The sequence below is a fragment of the Ursus americanus genome, chromosome 26, assembly GCF_024610735.1.
Source record: "Ursus americanus isolate L20-20 chromosome 26, mUrsAme1.1.p, whole genome shotgun sequence".
NCBI classification, from domain to species: Eukaryota; Metazoa; Chordata; class Mammalia; order Carnivora; family Ursidae; genus Ursus; species Ursus americanus.
This window is the reverse complement of record NC_142152.1, coordinates 1,550,088-1,570,724: the sequence shown is the minus strand read 5'-3', so window position 1 is coordinate 1,570,724 and position 20,637 is coordinate 1,550,088. Positions and strand designations below refer to the sequence as shown.

The 20,637-nt window shown below is 38.2% G+C and overlaps 2 protein-coding genes across 4 annotated transcripts in view; one reads left to right on the top strand and one right to left on the bottom strand.

Annotated features, from left to right (window-relative positions):
- EXOC5 (exocyst complex component 5) overlaps positions 1-14,995 on the bottom strand; it is a 61,067-nt gene extending 46,072 nt beyond the window's left edge. Inside the window, exon 1 of the mRNA XM_045810576.2 lies at positions 14,755-14,995. Coding sequence (XP_045666532.1) covers positions 14,755-14,781 — 27 coding nt within the window. The 5' untranslated portion in view covers positions 14,782-14,995. The remainder of the gene's footprint in view (positions 1-14,754) is intronic.
- A 67-nt stretch (positions 14,996-15,062) lies between these two features.
- The window catches only part of AP5M1 (adaptor related protein complex 5 subunit mu 1), a 45,125-nt gene continuing 39,550 nt past the window's right edge, over positions 15,063-20,637 (top strand). For all 3 annotated transcript variants that reach the window (XR_015721752.1, XM_045810577.2, XM_087855957.1), the window contains exons 1-2: positions 15,063-15,529; positions 19,772-20,417. Coding sequence is in view for 2 of the 3 variants with exons in the window: in XM_045810577.2 (XP_045666533.1) it covers positions 15,456-15,529; positions 19,772-20,417 (720 nt within the window). In the remaining variant the exon portion in view is untranslated. The remainder of the gene's footprint in view (positions 15,530-19,771; positions 20,418-20,637) is intronic.

The following is a 20,637-nucleotide window of genomic DNA, read 5'->3' as shown; positions in this document are numbered from 1 at the left end:
TTAAAATCACTAATTGCTAAAAGAAAAAAGTAAACATCAAGTAGCAAGAACACAAAACAACGGAAATAGGTATTAAAAAAATTTAAAGGCTTAACATTTACTATAAAAGTCTCATTCATAGTAGTCAAATAACTGAAAAATAGGAGTCATATTAATGCAGTTTCTCTCATAAGATTTCCATTATAGGAAAGCTATCTCATAGGATGAATGCATAGAAAGTAAACAATATTGTTAGCTACTTAAAAAAAAAAAAATCAGTTTATCCATGTGCTGACATGTTTGAGAATTAAGTCCTAAGGGTAAATTAGATATCCCACAAAGGAAAAATTTTGGCCCTCTGAAATATAATTAACTCATTTAGCAAACATACCACCATTTAAATAATCATACCTCTTCTCTGTCTACTTCATTTCTGCTGAGACAAAAGTTAGTGTATGTCTAACAATTCTTAATTTACATATATAAATTGGGAAACATTGACTCAAGATAAAGGAATTTATGTTTAGAGCTACTCAGAACTTTAGAAACTGAGCTACTTAGAAACTTAACAAAATCTGATAAGCATATGAAATACTCCTAAATAATGATGAAATGTTGACAATAGCTAATTTTTAAGTGATTACTATGTGCCTAACACCTTACATACTTAATCTCATTTAATACTTACAAGTTTATGAGGTAGGTTTTATCAATATTGATTCATTTTATACCTATGGAATTGTGTGATACAAAAAGGTTATTTAATCCAAGGTCACAAAGATTTATCTGATTTCGGAGGTCCAAATTTTCACTTCTGGTAAAATCCAGAGCCTTTTCTTTAAAAGAGGCTAAATTAATTTAGGAAGTAGTCAGCTCTTCCAAAAGTCCACAATATTCCCATAAATAACTTTACATAGTAATCATGGTCCTTTTCCCTATCACTTTTTACACATGCACACTTATGTAAATACTTAATAATCGTAGTTCTCATGTGTTATTAATTTCACTTATTATTCAGTGGTTGCAATTTTCAACTTTCAAATTTCACTGAAATTTACACTTTTCGTTAATTTCAATATATCAGTTTTACTAAATGATGTATGTCCAAAAATGTATACATCAACAGACAAATATTACTGACATGGTAAAAAATAAGCATTTTTTTCATATGAAATATTTCAATTTTCTCAAAATACAATATTCCTTCATTTAACAAGTATTCATGGAGAGCCTACTTCTTGTTACTGACTATTCAAGGCAGGAGAAAAATCTCTGCCCCTGTGGATGTCATGAAAGGGAGTGACAGACAAATGAACAGATACATGATAAATAAGAAGTATGAAGAAAACTAAAGAGGATACAGAGTGATGGATTAAAGTAGTTATTTTGGTAGAAGTGATCGGGGAAGGCCTCTCTAAGAAAATAAATTTTGAACAAAGACCTGAATGCAGCTAAGGAATAAGCCATGTAGGAAAGCAATGTTCAAGTACAGAGAACAAACTTAGTATGTGATCAATGACAAGAGGCCAGTGTGACTAGAGCAAAGGGGAGAATAGTTGTAGATGAGGAACAGAAGAGGTAGTGAGAGTCCAGAGCTTGTATCAAGGTCCTGTAGGATGTCCTATGATATACTTCCAGCTATTTATTGAAGAAAAGGCCAGGTTCCTGGAAGGGAGGACTCTGTAATATGCTAGCAAATACATGCAGAAATGATTCTACTCTTCCTTCCCTCCAAAAGAGTTAAAGGGGAACACTCAAACATTTTGAGGTCTGTTGTATACAAGGTCCTAGGTAATACTGATACTTGATTGACTCCAAGTATGATGAACTCAAGAGAGTGAGGACATATAGAAACCAAATAATAAACAGATTCCTAGCCAAGATCCAATGGATCCATTAGCCCAACTACTGGACATTTCCCCAGTCTGCAAACATGTAACAGTGATAGACACACTTGATGGCTGATCTAACTGTCACATGGGGTCCTTGGTCTATAGAGTAAGAGCTTTTATAGTGGGGAAGTCCAAAAAGTCTCTGAAATTGCCTCTACTAAATGTAGTAAATCAAGTGGAATGGCAAAATTTAATGCCACTCTTAAAGCTCTAAAACAAGGATCAGCAATTTTTTTCTTAAGGAGCCAGACAGTAAGTATTTTAGGCCTATAAGCCATATAGTCTTTCTTACAACCATTCAACTCTGTAGCCACAGTACAAATGTAGCCATAGACAATTAGTAAACAAAAGGGCATGCTGTATACCAATAAAACTTTAAAAACAGGCATCTACCCCATGGGCTATAAGTTTGCCAACCCCTTATCTAAAGAATGCTGGTTATGTTCCCCATTACTTTTTCATTTAATTCATTAGTCTGGGTCTTATAGAAACCAGACAAATCCTAGAAGGTGATTATCCCCAAATCAACCAAAAAGTAGCCCATTACATCTGTCATGCCAGATGTAGTATCTCCCAGCCTCATGGTATATGGCCAATGATTTGGCAAATACATTATTTTCTATCCCTATTAAAAAAGAGGACCAGACAGTTCAGTCACATAGAACTGACAATGATATACATTAATAGTTTTGCTTCAAGACCGTGTGAACTCTCCTACCTCTATTATAATATAATCTGTACCATTTGGACATTCTGTAGAACATCTTACTGATCCATCATATATAACATAACTCAAAAGACTGGTATATACTATACAAAGATTCAGGGGCACACTGAATCAGTAAAATTTTAAGGTAGTCAGGGGCATGTCAAGACATCTCACCCGAAGTAAAGGACAATTATTGTACCTTGCACCTTCTACCACAAGAAAGGACCCACAACACCTGATAGGCCTTTCCAGGTTCTGGATGCACAGCACACATGCTCTGGCACATATATCAAGTGACACAAAAGCAGGAAAGGGCTCTGCACAAGTGGGGGCCAGAAAACCAACCCTGCTGTCTAGGCCATACAACTTCACCGACCCCATAGTATTAAAGGAATCAGTGTTTACTAAAGTACTAAAGGTATCAGTATTGGAAAACAATGTCAAGTGCAGTTGTGGCAAGCCCCAGTAGGATAATCACAACACAGATCGCTGGATAATAAAGCAAGATCATACCATCTATAGCAGAGAATTATAGACCTTTCGAGAAATAACTCCCGGTGTGCTACTGGATCCTGGTAGAGATAGCACACCTAAACACACGGCATGAAGTGAACATGTATCCAGAACTATGCAGCATGAGCTGGGTTCTAACAGACTCACCAGATTATTATGTCAAGTGGACCAAGGAACTATTCATCTTAAGATGGATGTGGTAAATGCAGAATCAAACACGAACAGAACAAGAAAGCAAACTGCTTAAGCAGAAAGTCCAAACTCCCAGGACTTCTACCACTATTGTGCTAGCATCCCTCCTTCAATTAACATGTATAGCTCTATGGGGGATCTCTTACAACCAGCTGATGGAGAAGGAAAAAGCCTGAGCTTGGCTTGTGAAGAGCTGGCTAGGTATGCAGGTATCAACTAAAAATGGATAGCAGCTGCAATTAAAACCTCACTCGGACAGCAGCTGCAATTAAAACCTCACTCAGGTGGCCTTGAAATTCAGTGGCAAGAAAAAATCCTCTCAACAGGCAAAGCTTTGGGAAATACAACTGGTCATCAACTTGGGTGGACAGAGAATGGACCTTAGGTTAGAATATATATGGATTCAAAGGCAATGGCAAAGGGCCTGGCTATGAGAGAAGAAAGATTAGAAGACTGAGGATGGAGGAATCTGGGATAGAGGTATGTGGATGGATACATGTAAGTGGGCAGAGAGTGTGAAGATCTTTGTATGACATGTTAACACCACCGGAGGACATCTACCATGAAGAAGAATCAAGCAACCAAGTAGACAAAATGACTCTGCCAGCTGACATCAGCCAGCCTTTGCCCAGCATTAGCACTCTGGGGACATGAACAGAGAGAACACAGTAGAGAGAAAACACGGCCCCAACAGCATGAGGTCCTACTTACCAAAGCTGATCCAGTTATTGTCAAAGCTCAGTATCTAGCCTAACAATAACAGAGACCAACTCTGAGCCCCTGAAACAGCCACATCCTTCAAGTAGACTAATCAACCATGTGGTGGCATGCTGATTACATCAGTTCCTTTCCATTCTAGATGAGTAATTCATTCTGACAGGAATAGAAACATTTGAGTTGGGTATGCCTCTCCTCAGAGGGAGTGTTGTTTCTATGGCACTGGATCCCACATATCACATCAGCCCAAAGGACCCATTTTACAGCAAAGGAGGTGACCAGGGATCCACTGGTCATATCACAAATCATACCACCCAAAAGCTACTAGTCCAATAGGGCACTGGAACAGCCTGCTGAAGGCATAGCTGAAGTGCCAGTTCAGAGACAGTAACTATAAAGATGGAGCACTATTCTCCAAGATGCAGTATATATTCTGAATTTGAAACCTTTATATGATGTTGTGTTCCCACAGGAAAAACACGAGTCTGAGAACAAAGCACAAAAGCTTAAGTGGTCCTGCTTATAATAACTCTCAATTTGTGCTTGCTACTCCTATAATTTCGGGGTCTAGACGGTTAGAAGTCTTCATCTCCGGGGCGCCTGGGTGGCACAGCGGTTAAGCGTCTGCCTTCGGCTCAGGGCGTGATCCTAGCGTTATGGGATCGAGCCCCACATCAGGCTCTTCCGCTATGAGCCTGCTTCTTCCTCTCCCACTCCCCCTGCTTGTGTTCCCTCTCTCACTGGCTGTCTCTATCTCTGTCGAATGAATAAATAAATAAAATCTTTAAAAAAAAAAAAAAGAAGTCTTCATCTCCAAAGGCAAAGATCTCCTCACCTGGGGATATAATAAGAGTCCCATTAAACAGTAACTACGAGTGCTATCTGGGCACTTTGGCTGCTTATAGCCAGTGGATAAAGACAAGAAGAGGAGTGACCATCTTTGGCAGAGGCAACTGATTCTAATCAGGAGGTAGGGCTGCTATTACACAATAGGTGCAGGAACAACATTTGTGATACACAGATCTCTTCATGGAGATCTCTTGGTACTCTTTTCACCAATTCTGAAAGCACACAAACAAGCATAGCAACCCTGGCCTAAGAAGGGTATGGTAACCAGTAGCCACCACGAGAGGCAGAGACATTAGCTGAAGGTAAGAGGGTATTAGAATGGAGAATAGAGAAGAGATGCAGAGACTAAAGAAATGAGTATCAGTAGTAACCTGAAACGAGCCATAATAGTGGGAGCCATAAGTTCATCCCACTAACCTTCTAATTTTCCTCCCAACTGGAATGCCACAGGAGCTGCTCCCCAGATGTATATGAAAAAGTGGAGTCTAGTGGCACGGGAGTGGTCTGTGGTGGACATATTAATATGTCATCCAGAGCTCCCTTGTTCTAGCAGCTGGCAGTGCTGTGCTATCAGCAGAGAGCCTTCAGCCGACAGTATTTTCAGGGATCACCTCAGCTGCAGAGAACCAATTCACTCAATGTCATACCTTTCCCAGTGTGATCTAACAATACCTAAGGTAGAGATATAAAGGCCTGACCACTTTGGTCCAAAGCAGGACAACTCTGACAGTTCATTTTTGTTCCAGAACTCCCCACTGGGGCCAATAACACTGTCACTGGGCCAGCCCTGTAGCTCTATTTCTCCAGAGGCCCAATCTTGCATCCTTACCCTGCCCCTTCACAGATATTCACCCCCAAGGGTACCTCCTTGTAAATATTCCTGCACATTAAACTCTGTCTCAAAGCCTGCTTTTCAGAGAACTCAACCTGCAACACTGCAGTAGTCGAGAGATAATGATAATTGTTCAGACAAAAGTGACAGCGGTGAAGGTGCTAAGGAATGATCAGGTTCATGACATGTTAAAGGATGTATTCATACAAATTGCTGGATTGGATGTGGGGAGAATTTTAAAAAGGAAATCATGATTACCCATGGAGGATTGCAGCCTGAACAACTGTGCGAATGGTGGGTGGTGTCATTTACCGAGATTGGAAAGAGATGGAAAGAGGGAGTAAGGAAACAAGTTCTGTTTTGCATATGAACCTGTTGTGGATGTCTATTCGATATATGGTAAGTGAAAACGTAGAACACATAATCAGAAAAATAATTTTGTATTACAGGGATGAAACTAGAGCTAGATGTAATTTTAGAGGTATTTAAAATCTCAAAACTAGATGACATCTAGGAAAGAGAAGAACATGTCAACAACATTCAGACAGACGGAGAAAAAGGATCCAACAAAAGAGACAAAGGAGGAGGGACCAGTAGAAGAAGGAGGAAAAATCAGGAGAACAGTGTCCTGGAAGCAAAGTACAGGTTTTATCCTCAAAGGCAACTGAATTATCGCAAGAGTTTAAGATAAATCAGCTACTACTCTCAATGGAATGAAAGCTCCAAAAAGGCAAAAAGCAAAACAAAACAAAACCTTTCTCCTTATAAAACCAAATAAACCCAATAACTTGCTCTCTAATACTTAACCTTGCTGCAAAGGCATTTACAATAAGAAAGATAGCCAAGCTAACAGATTCTAAGACTTCCAAATGATCAAGTTACCCCAAAGGATTCTCGAAGATACCTATAAACAATTCCCAAAAAAATCTTTTAGAATTTCACAAACCTGATGAACTTATATCCTTACCTTCTATTCTACTACAGTAATTAAAAGCAAAAATTGCCCCAACAACAAAAACCTCAGAAGTAAGCACTATAGACTAAAATAGTATCATGTTAAGTTCAACTTTACATAATTGATTATTGTGTCAGTCTGTTAAACTGATTTCATATTTTTTACAAATGCTAGCAACTCTAAGGAAAACAGGCGGTTGTGGTCATTTCTATTAAAAATTAAGACATCAAGCCCTTCGACAGAAACATAAATCCATATTTAACATTGTTTCTTTGACAAAACTAAACTTTTATATTTTCTTATAGCATCTTTCCTAAAAATAGATTCAATGCAATGTGTTACAACCACCCACAAACTAAAAAAAAATGTAATATTTTCCTCTAGCCTAGGTAAAAAAATTAAGGCTCAGAGGATTTCAGAAAGAAGTAGCTCTGGGTCCTATGAAACCAACTAACCCATGGGTTCACAAGTACTACCTATAAAGTATTTTTCTCAAATTTACTGTGCATACCACTGCCAAACTAATCTAAAACACTGCTTTCTTTTAGTCAGAAACCTCCCGATGCAATTCCTAAGCTACCCTTTAAGGTTCTTATCTTACACTTCCTACCCAATTTCTTTTACCCACAAAAAAAACAGCCACACTACCATCAGCCTATTCAGTCTTCTCTTCACATCCATGCTACTTCTGTTTCCTTACCTGTGGCCAGGTAACTCATCCCACAAGGATACTCTTTCTCTTCCAACAATCTAAACACCTTTTTATATTTACTCAAAGCCCAGCTCAATTCCCATTTCCTTCTTGAAGAGTTCCTTCCCTACATGACCTCCCCTGATTTTTTCACTCTTAAACCCCTATAAGGCTTAAAAATTCAAATCTCAACACAGAACAATCAATATACTACTGTCATTTTTGTCATTTGTTTTATAACTTCTTAAGTTTCACTCTTCTCCACATTTAAATTGAAACCAAGGGTAGCATCTGTCATACACTTCTCTTGCTTTCCAACTGTGGTCAACAGAATAATGTTGAGCACCACAGATGCACAGAACGTCAAAACACTTGCTAGTTTGGGCCATGGCCAAATCCCCTGCAGAGGATCTTGAAAAATCAAGCCTTGATCCATACATCCAAAACCAAAAAGGCAGTACTACCACCCCACACTACAAAAATAAAGAACACGCATTCTCAATTTTGGAAAACTCAAAATTTTAATAAAAACCAAATATGAACCTTATGGAATTCTGGCACTGGAACTAAATGAATTTTATTTAGCTTCTCCTTTTAACCTCATTTGATTTGGTTTTCACGAAACTGTGTGTTTTATGGGGGATTAACAGCTGAACTACATTTAATGAGTATTGATTTTTTTCTTTAAAGCACTATAAACTGTTTCATTTTGTGTCAGACTGGGAAAGTGGAAAGGTAAGAAGATAAAGCACATTAAGACACTTAAATGCAACTAAGGCAAACTTTGCAAAAGTAAGTTTGAAGATTTTATTTGTTAGAGAGAGATCGAGCACGAGAGAGAGAGAGAGAGAGAATGAGAAGAGCGGGTGCACAAGTTGGGTGAGGGGCAGAGGGAGAAGGAGGCTCTCTGCTGAGCAGGGAGCCGGACGCGGGGCTCGATCCCAGGGCTCCAGGATCATGACCTGAGCCGAAGGCAGATGCTTCACTGACTGAGCCACCCAGGCGCCCCTATTTTAAAGTCAATTTTAACATTCAATATTAAAGGGGATGCCAGCTCTTTAAACTATGATAAAATTAGCCAATTAATCATATTAGAATTGTTTTGAGGATGATTAAATGGTGGTACTTTAGAATTTTATGAAATATTTTATATTCTCTTATGTAAAATCTCTCTTCAGAGTAGACTACATCTCACTTCCGACAGTAAAGTAATATCTGATTTCTATGCCCCAAAGAGAGAGGTAACAGAATGTTAAGGTATTTATTTTATACCAGTCTCAAAAGAACCACGGACTCATCTCTGTTCCACGTCACATCTGCAAAGCTAGAGGGGTGCCTGGGTGGCTCAGTAGGTTAAGTATCTGACTCTTGATTTCGGCTCAGGTGATGATCTCAGGGTCTTGGGATCAAGCCCCACTTCAGACTCTGTGCTCAGCATGGAGTCAGCTTGTCCCTCCCCTCTGCTCCACACCCTCCCCCCACCCCCCCCCCCCGCTCATTCTCTCTCTCTCAAATGAGTAACATCTTTAAAAAAAAATTTTTTTAAGCTAGAATGGCCATTAAATATCATCTTACTCTAGTCCCTTCATCTCATTTTTATATATAAGAAACTGAAGCAATGAAATTTAAGTCTTGTCAAGGTATTAAACCACTATTCTGATCATGAGAGGCTATAGACTCCAGGAAACAATCTGAGTGTTTGGAGGGGGGAGGAATGGGCTAGCTCGGTGATGGGTATTAAGGACGGCACTATTGCATGGAGTACTGGGTGTTATATGCAAACAATGAATCATGGAACACTACATCAAAAACTAATGATGTACTGTAGGGTGACTAACATAATAAGATAAATAAATAAATAAACACACTAGTATCCTAACCAGAGATTTTTCCACTCTATTATAGTGTCTTTTAAAATTATACAAACACCATGAAAATTATCACCTGAAGTATCTAACAAAATCTTACATTAGCATTTCAAATCAAATTAAATATATTTACAAATTTACACGTTAAATATATTTACACACACTTAACGAATGCCTCCGGGATCAAATTAAGCAAATGGATCCAAAGAATCGCTCACTTAAAAAAAAAATTATTATAGATTTATTCATTTTAGAAAGAGAGCACAAGTGAGGGGGGGGGGGCAAACGGAGAGGGAGAGCAAGAATCCCAAGCAGACTCCCTGCTAAGCACAGAGCCCACCACCCTAGCTGAAGTCAAGAGTTGGAAGCCCAGGCACCCTGGAATCATTCACTTTTTTGATTCATTATATCCTTAGTAAGCAAAGATGTATACTATACACATGATAAAGTTAACTACATTCTGTTATTACTGTTTTCATATTTCAATTCCAAGAAAAGAAAATAGCATCAGAAAAGTTAGCACAAATTTTTAAAATATCTTTTATATATAAACTTTTAAACTATGTACCACTCAACTCCTGAGCACACCAGGGACTCAGTATTTTACACTAATTACACACACACAGTCAACAAATGATCCCCAACTTAAAGACTTGTTCATTTCAAAAGTTCACTGCCAGGTTGGTTTGACTAGAGAATTCAGACTACAAAATACTTAAAATGTAAACCCATTACTCTTCAAGCAACCGCCTCAACCTCCACCATTCTAATGAGAGTGGTAGAAGCCTACTAAATCTTGGTGTAGATAAGGAGTTGATCAGCGCCTGTTCCAATCATTTATTGCTACATAATAACCACTCCAATAAATCAGTGGTTTTAAATAAGAATGATGATTACTTTGTTTACAATTCTGCTATTTGGGAAGGGCTCAGCAGGGAAATCTCATCTCTGTTCCATGTCACATCTGCTGAAGCAGTTCAACTTGGGGCCAGAAGACCTACTTTCAAGCTAACAAGTTGATGTTGACTGTAGGCTGAGTTCAGTCAGCTGAAAGCCTGGATTCTTCTATGGACTATGAAGCATAGCTGCTGGGTTCTAAGAGGGAGAATCAAAAGAAGGTCAAGCATATTGCCTTTTATGACCTAACCTTGGAAATCACATAAGCAACACTTGTGATACAGTTATAGGCCTGCCTATTCTCCCTTATTCAAGAAGGGAGCATGGGCCCTACCTCTCTATGGGAGGAATGTCAACATCATATTATAGGATAGCAGATCTGTAGCCATCCTGAAAAACACAACCTTCCACAATGCCTTTTTATAATTCTCTCCTACTGTAATCTCCTACCCTAAGAATTATTTCCTACTAGTCTCCTTTGAAGGCTTTTTCTCCCTGACCTATTCTCTTAAAATCCCCACACATCTGGTGTCTGAAATGAAGTACTGAGACTAGTGGTAGTGCTGAGAGAACACAGTTCTTTTCCTTTCACTCCCCCAACTAGGTTTTTAACTTAAACCATCTCTTTTAAGTACTTCAGATGACTTCTGCCCTAGTACTCAATAAACGTTTGCTGAATGAACGCATTTTCTCAAATACATTATAATTAATTAATTGGTAGCCAGGTTCCACACACAATTATCTAACAGCTAATATGGCTAAAACAAGTAGAATTTCAGCAACTAAAAGGAAATGGGGTGGTCCTCACTCATATATCTCATGTTCATTAATATATATTTAGCTAGTTAATTGAACAAGAGAGATCTCTTTTCAGTAACTGTTTAAATACTTCTGTAACTTAGTTTGAAAATCCAAGAAACATAAATGTATTTGTGTGCAAAAATGTGTTCTTGGCTATTTAAATTCTAATCTGGAGGTCAAACAACCGTTGTTATCATAGTCAAATTACCTGACCTCAAATACGATTATCAAGGCGCCTACATTTACAGGAAAGAAAACACTTAAATTCCTAAACCTGGCATTTCGGACCTCCACAATTAAACCCCAATTTATCTTACATGGAATTCCTCTTCTTCATGCATGCTATACTCCAACCAAAGTGGAACTCTTCCCTTGCCTCAAGGATCTACACTTACTTCCCTTTGTATCTTGGATTTTATTGTCTGCTTTATTCAAAAGTCCCTCCCCCCAGTTGCACAAACTCAAATCTAACAGATCCTTAATAGATCATTCAAATACCACTTCCTAATCCTTTCCCACTTCTAGAGGTAATCTTCCCATTCTCTCAACTCCTATAGTACTTTATCTTTGACACCATTTATAACTTTATTTCAAGTGTACACAGTTATATATCTTTATTCTTTCCCCATATTTAATAATAAGGGCAGGTTCTATACGTAACGCAACATTGTCCAAAGTACATTTCATGGAATTCACAAAATTAACCAGCAGTAGAAAATACAACAGTCTCATGGTCAACTAGTTTGGGAAATAAACTTCTCAGAACCTTTAATACACTAAGGTATGTTGTAACTCTCTAACAAAGTATGCCCATTTCCAAAACTTATTTGGCCTCTAAACCATTCTGGGTTTTTTGCAGCACATTTCATGGTATTACTATTTCTATGGCATGCCTTTGAGACATGCAGTCTCATTAATCTTGGCACCTTATCTTGAACTTAATAGGTATTCAACAAATATTTGTTGAATGAATGGCTAATTGACCGTGGTTAACAAAGAACTCTACCATAAAGGCAGCCTACCCAAAAAGAAGACTCCAAGAATGACAGGAGAGAAAAATAGCAAGTGAGAGGGGAGTACAATGTCCTTAGTAGTGCAGTAAGAGAAGAGAGGAATACTTTTGACAACAGAAGAATTTACTACTTTTTAGATGCAGGGAAAATAATCTAAACCACATAGGAATGCCTGTTTACAACGTCCATCCTGAGGTAATCATTCAGAATCACTGGAGATAGAACCTTTCAGAAAATTTGTCAACAACGGCTGAAACTATGAAGGTACTCTTGTCAATTTCCAGGATATACACTATCAAAGTAACTGAATCATCTATTACTAAAGCATTTCTGCCAACTGAAGAAATATCCTGGAGTTTGATTTTGTTGTATAAGGAGGTTTATGTTATAAAAGGAAGTCTCATAGGATCAACAATAAGATTTTAAAAGAAGTAGAGTCAACACTTATGAAATTTCATGGATTCGAAGCATAATTTTGTATTGATTTAACCTCTTTTTTCAAAGAGTAAATGAAAGCAGAATTCAACTTAATCATGCATTAAAACCAGGATGTATAAAAACAAAATATCCTGACTACATCCTGACCTCTGTTTCCTACAGTTCTCCAACTGTGACTAAGAAAGGGAAGAGAAAAAGACACTCCCTGACATGTCCTACAATCTAGATCCTACGGTAGTAACAACAGGAAATGGCAGCGATGACTGAGGTTTGTTTTTTGTTTTCCTCCTCACTCTAAAGCAAAGACCAACTTTTCACTTAGGGATGAAACCTAATCCAAGAATAGAGTCTAGGTTGAAAAGATAAATACACTTCTTAATTGTAACTATTAACATTTAATTATAACTTTTACCATAATAGGCTTTTAATTTTGATGAAGCAACAAGAGAAGGTCACATGAATTAAGATCTATAAGCATGTTTAAGGTCGCCCTGTAAACCCTTTGGCCACAGGACTGGTCTGTCTCTCATCCCTGATCAGTTAAGTGAATACTACCAGCTATACATAATAACAAGCCACTCAGCTAAGTTAAACCCTAATTTGGTTCAACTACTTTATTAGATAGCATGACCCTAGAAAGCAAATATATATTTATTTCTTAAAAAAATAATAAAATAAACAAAATATATATGTATATATACATATGTATATGTATGTATATGTATTTATCTCCTCCCCTTTACCCTGGGGAGAAGCGGGGGGGGGGGGGTTGGGGGGGGCAGAAATCAAATTTCAATAAAGTTAGGTGGACTCATGTGGTCAAACATTTAAAGAAAAACAGACATAATATAGTCTGAGATACAGCTGGGAATGTCAAGCAGGATTTATTAAGTCACAGGTTAATGCCTTATGACCAGTGTAAGAAAATATTCAGTTTTCTATTAATAGCTGGCTAGTCACGTATTTCATTTAGCAAATTAAAGATCTGAACTTCATAAACAGTTTTCTACCATTATAAGATCTGAAAGATAAAACAAGGAATTACAGAACTATGTAGTATCTTGCCCAGAAACACACAGTAAAAGCTTTTAACAAAAGAGTGTCTCCCTGCTCCTGCACCAATCAATAAACAGATGGGACAATTTTGGAATTAGAAAAAGTTAATGCAGTATACCTCCCAACACCACATCTGAGAGCATACAATTAATATTTCCAAATTCTTTCTTGTAATTATAATCCTTCACTCACAAATTACTACTTATTAGTTACTATAACAATGGTATATGCTATTCCTCTCAACAAAAGCATTATCTATCCAAGAGCTGACGGGAACCCAAAATACAGTAACAGTAATAAATGAAAAGTTCCCAATTGTTGTAAAAACTGTGGCATTCAAATTTTAAGCCAAAAAAAACTGGTGACTCTTAAGCAGAAAAAGAATCCAATCTTAACTTGTGGAGAAATTCTCTATTGTCAACCGTAGTCTTCTCACTTTTGCTATTCAATTTGAAACACAAGCACACACAAAAAGGGTCTTTGCTTCCTTTTTCTTCACCTCTCTGTTTTCATTTCTTTCACAAAAAGAGATCTTTCATATATTTCATTGTTTGGTGGTTCAGTTAGAACTGTCCTATTTATCTCAAACATCACAGCTTCTTCTTACATTGAATTTTACTAAATTAAATTTTAAGTTTTAGAGAGTGAAAACGCTCAAGGAAACAAGTTTGAATATTCATTGTCTCAGGCGCTAAGGATTCTCTAGCTTGCCGTTAGGTGGTTTTAATATACATTTAAATTCCTTGAGACCCGAACATAAATGTTAATTTCCAGTTTCGCCTCCCCCTTCAGTCTGAAGCGCTAAGTAGGCCTTTATTGTCCTAAAACACACTTCGGCCTTTACGAATGTAAAGGAAAACTGACAGGCACCTGAGTGCCACTTGTAACGTTTACTAACGGAATAATTTTAATTACTCAACAGCAAGAAGCCCCCAGTCGTCTCAATCTCAGGTGGTCCCCTTAGAATATTACGCGAGGATCCAAGCGACAAGACGGGGTTCGCCCAACCTGGGGCTGCTGGCTCCTCTCTCCGCGCCCTGAGTCAGCCTTTCCCACTTCTCATCCCGAGTACATCTTCCAACCCCTAAAGCTCCGAGACTCCCCTCCAGCCCTGCGGACAAAACCAACCCTCCTCCTTTCGGACTCCAGGTTCCCTTCCCTGCCCATCTCCCCACCCGGGTCCCCAAGCCACCCCTCCCCCATTTCACGCTCCGCCCGCGCCGCCGCCGGAGCCGCCACCCCACCCCTCGCCTTTCGCACCTTTCCTCTCTGGACTGTGTCCGCTCCGCCGCCCGCCCACCTCGCTGCCCGCACCCCGGCCTGCCACTCTCCCAAGAGCCGCCGGGACTCACCTCGAAGAGCTCGGCCGTCGTAGCCATCCCGCCCGGCTGAGAGGCTCGCCTCGCACTGGAAGCCGTCTCCTCTTCACATGCTGCGCCTCAGCGGCGCCGCGCACAGGTCCCCACTCGGCTCGCCAGCTCTGGCTCTGGGCCGCCGCGGACTCCCCCACTCCCCACAGAGCCCAGGCTGGGCGGGAGGGCGGCCATGAAACGAAGCCGCAGACGCCTGTCAGCTGCCTCCTGGCGCCGCCCGCGCCGCTCCCATTGTCACCGCCTCGTACGCCGGAAGTGGAGCTGCGCGCTCCGGGTTGGCTGTCGGGGGGGGCCGAAGAGGGAAGCCTGCAGCCGGCGAACGGCAGAGAGACTTGTCGCTGGGCCTGTGAGGAACCATGATCCTTGCGGGCCACCGTCCCGGAAGTGGACCTTAGAGGAAGAAAGTACGGGGGTTCCTGGGGAGGAATGCTTCTCGGCATTCTAGGTGAGGATTCATAGAACTTTTGTGGCATGTGTTGACAGGAGGGACTCAGAGGTTTTAGTAACTTCTCCTGAAGGAGCCAGCGTCTCTGCTGAGCCCAACCTGTTTGTGGTGGGGCAGAAGGTGGCCCAGGTTGGGTGAGCCTCGCGTCTTCTGGTAGGAGCCCGTCTGAGAAAGCCGGTCTGCGTCCTTTTTCCGTGGCGACCTCAGGGATGAGCTGATGCTTTAGTGGCTTGTCATGGCCCAGCGGGCAGTGTGGCTCATTAGCCACGAGCCGGGAACTCCACTTTGTGGCACCGTCAGATTCTCCAGGTAAATGCAGTTTGAATTCTCAGGGGTGATGGATCGGAGGGATGGATGATGTACTGTAGTTTTGGGATGTGTCTTTGTCTGCCGCCTTGGGCAAGTTACTTAACCTCTGTTTCATCTGTTAAATGGAAATTTTAACGTCGCTACTTAATAGTATTGTGAGAATTAAATGTGTTGATATTTGGCACATATTAAGCATTATGTGTTTTTCAATATTAGTATTATTGTATCTTAAAATTAACTTCACCTGCTTAGGATTGAGATGGAGATGACCAAAGGAGAGGAAAGGAAAATTATTGAGCACTAAACATGTTTCAGATTTTTCTACATTCGTAATGAAGGTCATTCACAGACATTTTAGCTCATTCTTCTGGAAAATCTTTGCTGAGCAGTTAAAGACTCATTTTCATATTATGTTTCATTCTTAAACACTTTTAGATGGGTTACTTTAAAGTTCCTGATTTTTTTAAGAAAACTGGAAAAGTACAAAAAAAATCGTATTCACTTTTTCTTAGATGGTGTAAGCTGATCTGACTCCACTTTTATCAAAATAGCTCTCTGATGAGAATTATACAGTAACTCATTGTAAAATGTAAGTGGCAGTTCTGTAATCTGTATCACTTTTTATTCTTAGTGGCTATTGACTGTTCTTTCTTGCCAACATATTTATTCTTCCCTGAGGAAAGTTCTGTAGGGATGTAGCATAGCTCTGCATTGACATTGAGGCAGATAAAGATGAGTGTGATTTTAAATGAAAGTGGTTGGCAGTGCGGATATGAAAAATTCCCTCTTCACAACCTAAACATTTTTTTGTTACTAAGGGTATCAGAGTTAAAGTTTACCATTTTCTCCCAAGATACCTGGCTTGCTTTGTTGTTGTTGTACCTCAAGTAAGGAGTTTAATAATATTTAGTACGGTTCAGGAGCCTCATTGGTTCATCCAAAGTACTTATATATTCATTTGAGTTATCTTTATTTCTGCCATTCTACTCTTCGTCCCAGGTAACTCTTATATGTTTGTTGTTCTCCCTTTATTTGCATGTTTGTCTATGCATTTTTCAAATTACACAATTAAGTGTGCTTTAGACTTCATTTTCTTATATTTGCCAGACTTCTCAGCACTGTTTTTAAGAAACATCTATGTTACTGTGTGTTCATCCAGAGCAGCACTGTCCAACAGAATTTTCTGCAATGATGGACATGAGAAATGTTCTAAATCTATGCTGTTTAATATTGTAGCCACTAACCACATGTAGCTATTGTGCTTTTGAAATGTGACAATTATAACTGAGGATCTCAGTCTTGTTTAATTTTAAGTTTAAATAGTCACATGTGGCTAGTGCCTCCTATTTTGGACAGTGCAGATCTAGGCCATTGCTCTGTTGTACTCCATGGTTTACATCCTCCATGTTTTACCTGTCCCCTTCCCCTAGTGATGATAATCCCAGGCTGCCTCCAACTCAGCCATCAGAATGGTAATGCAGTAGATACCCTCAAAAGTCTCATAGGGCCTATCTATGCTGACTTTGACTAAATATTGCCAAATAATTAGCTCTTCAAAATACTTTCTCCAGTCTACACTCTTCTCATCATCAGTGAGCAAATGTTCCTTTATCTCCATTGTTTCCTAACCTTTATTCTAGTTTTTGTCAATATTGCTGTAAAAGATATCTCATTTTCATTTGCATTTCTCTGTGTAGCAGTGATTGTTAGCCCTCTGGATTTTCTGTTCTGTGGATTGCTTGTACATATCCTTGTCCCTTTTATCTTTGAGAGTTGCTATGTGTCTGTTTGTTTTCATGTTAATTTTCTCCTGAAAATCCTTTGTGTATTCTTGTGTATTCATTGTATTTGCTTGATACCAGGCGTTTGTCATTTTTAGCTACTACAGATATTTTCTCTCATTTTGTCATTTTCAACTTTATGTATCACTTGACTAAACAGAAACCATTAATTTTATTTCAGTCAAAGTAGTTAGTACTGGGAGTTTTGTTGAGGTCATACTCTACCCTGATTTTCCAAAGCTGTCTTCTTATATTATCTTCTCTTAATTTTATCATTTTATCTGTCATGGTTAGGTCTTTAATCCATCTTCAGATGTGGTGTTAATAGAGGAATCCATTATATTTTTCTCTATTGTGTGGGCCAGTTTTCCTGTATGTTTAATGTATTTTTTCAGTATATATATATTTTTTTTTCATTGATTTGTGGGCCTATTGATAGTTGATTATATTTTCTTATAAATACTGGTCTGTTTCAGTTCTATTACATTATTTGTCTGTTCGTGGACCAGTACCATACTGTGTTTACATCTGTGGCTTTGTAACTTTTCTTAATACCTTACAGAGATAAGATTTTTTTCACTGCTTATAAAAATAAGTTCCTTGAGGAACATCATTGTTGTTTTCAGATTTTTTTTTTTCTCATTGTACTCAGGATATTTCAGGAGAAAAATTCAGATATATTTGGGTGGGCTTTTCAACATCTCTGTGGAGGCATCAAGTTGGGCTCAAATAACTCATCTGTCACTTACTAATTCTGTATCATTAAAGAAATTAGTTTTATTATTTTCCATTATCTGACCTTTTGGGCCTGGTGTAAGGGCTAAACATACATACTCTGGCATATTATCCACATATATGCCAAAGGTTAATGGCCATCATTTAAGATTTTTAAAAGCAGATGGTCTTTTCTGTATGTAATTACATTTTCCCAAAACAAAACTTGATTTAGATCCTCATTTAGAAGTTTGCTGTCCAGATATACAGTAATAATATCAGCTTAAGTATGGCTTAGGTTGTCATTGTACCCCATAATTATAGGGCCAGAGTTTGAGCCCTATTTTAGAAAAGGTCTGGAATAAACCTGAAATGATAGGTTGAGTCATCCAATAAAAATATTTATTGAGCACATATCAAGGTATTGTGTACAGTCCCAGATTAACTTCTTATCTTTACATCCAATATTGAGATTCTTACACTTAAGAAGGACTTAAATTATCCTCTAGATAACCAAAGGATAAGACATTGTGCTAGAGTTTAGTCCAAAGTTCTCAGCTATTCTTATCCAGAGACCCAGAGAAGGAAATGGCATTCAGCTGCTAAGCCATTACTGGAGGGCTAGCTAATTCTTTTCCTTTCTCAATCAAGAAAGTACATCAGAATGTGAGTGAGTGAAGTTTACTAATATACAGATAACTTTGAATACATTCCTATTTTTCTTTTAAAAATTTTTAGTAAACATCAATGTCTTATTAGGGGTATTGGTGGAAAAAAAATGCTCTGGCCAGATGTGTTTTTGATTCTTGATGAGAATTGCTGATATATTGTTTCAACACCCCTTTATTTTACAAATAAGAAAATAGACTTAGGGAAGTTAGGTGACTTACCCAGAAGTTAATAGCCGGTAAATGACTTTGTTCTGGACATCAGAGTGGAGAGAAAATGAATAGGGAAAGCACATCTTTTTTTAAAACTAAGAAAATGTGATGTAACATTTTGTAAATGAATAAAAGCATCTTGTAGTCTTTTTTCCCAAAAAAAGGATAAATCAGTAACTTATTGTTCAGTCTAGAACATGTAAACCATAAAAAATTATTCAAATTTTATTTTTATTACCTCATAATATCTTTCAGGGCCATAGAGATAAACATTTTTATTTCTGAAATATTCTTATATTTTCAGGAGTTGGCAAGAAGACTTGGTATTTGTTACTCACTATTAATTGAGTAGACTAGAACATTCATTTTACATTTGTATCATCTCAACTAGTGAATCCAAAATTATGGCAGGTTAAATTGAACCACTTCTTTTGATTCTGGTCTACTAAGATGGAATCAGAAAAAAAAAAAAAGTCCTTACAGATGCCTAAAAAGTGTCCAAGTGTACATTCCTGGCCTACCAAGCAGGAATCTGAGTGGCCAAGAATTTTGAATTAGAACTATGTGCTCTACCTATTTAAAAAAATTAACTAAATTGAGCCATTTTCAGTAATAAATAATGACATTGTTATTTGAGATAATATACCAAGTATACAACAGTTAGTTACTACAATAGAAATTTAATATGTGATACATTTTTTTGGTTCTGGTTTTTGTGGGTATATGTATTTGTTATTGTGTGTTTTGTTGTTATTACTGTTAGCCTTGTGTTTGGGGTTTGTTTTTGTTTTGGGGTTTTTTTAGATTTTTCTATTTTTATTTTCCTTGGAAGAACCATTTATAATATTTTTGTTTCCATAATTCAGACGGTATCCAACTGTTGAAAAACGAGCCAAAGTCTTCAATGGAACAAGTTATGTGCCTATTCCTGAAGATGGTCCCTTTCTTAAAGCACTGCTTTTTGAACTTAGATTATTGGATGATGATAAGGACTTCGTAGCAAGTCGTGATAGCTGTTCGCACATCAATAAAACATCTGTCTATGGACTCCTAGTAGGAGGTGGAGAACTCTGGCCAGTTGTTGCTTTTCTGAAGAATAACATGATATATGCTTGTGTTCCATTAGTTGAACAAACTTTATCCCCTCGTCCACCATTAATTAGCATTAGTGGAATTTCACAAAGCTTCGAACTTCTTTTTGGGATACAGGATTTTCTTTACTTGGGTCAAAAAAATGACACTGAGTTAAATACAAAATTGAACCAACTGCCTGATTTGCTTCTACAAGCTTGTCCATTTGGAACTTTGTTAGATGCCAACTTACAGAATTCATTGGATAGTATTAATTTTGCTTCTGTGACACATCCACAAAAACAGCCAGCCTGGAAAGTTGGAACATACAAAGGAAAACCACAAGTTTCTATTTCTATCACTGAAAAGGTAAAATCCATGCAATATGATAAACAGGATATAGCAGATACATGGCAGGTTGTTGGAGCAGTCACTTGCAAGGTGAGATTTTCTCTGACACTTGTTTTATCTTACCATTGAATACCTATGGAGAAAAGTAAAATTTTCTAACTTTATTTTACATTGCTATATGACATTCTTGATTTTTATCATAAGCAGCAGTCATTAAATATGTGAAATTTTGCAACGTTACCTTTTTGGATTCCTTATGAATTTAATTTTTTAAAAAGATTTTATTTGAGAGAGAGAGAAAGAGAGAGAG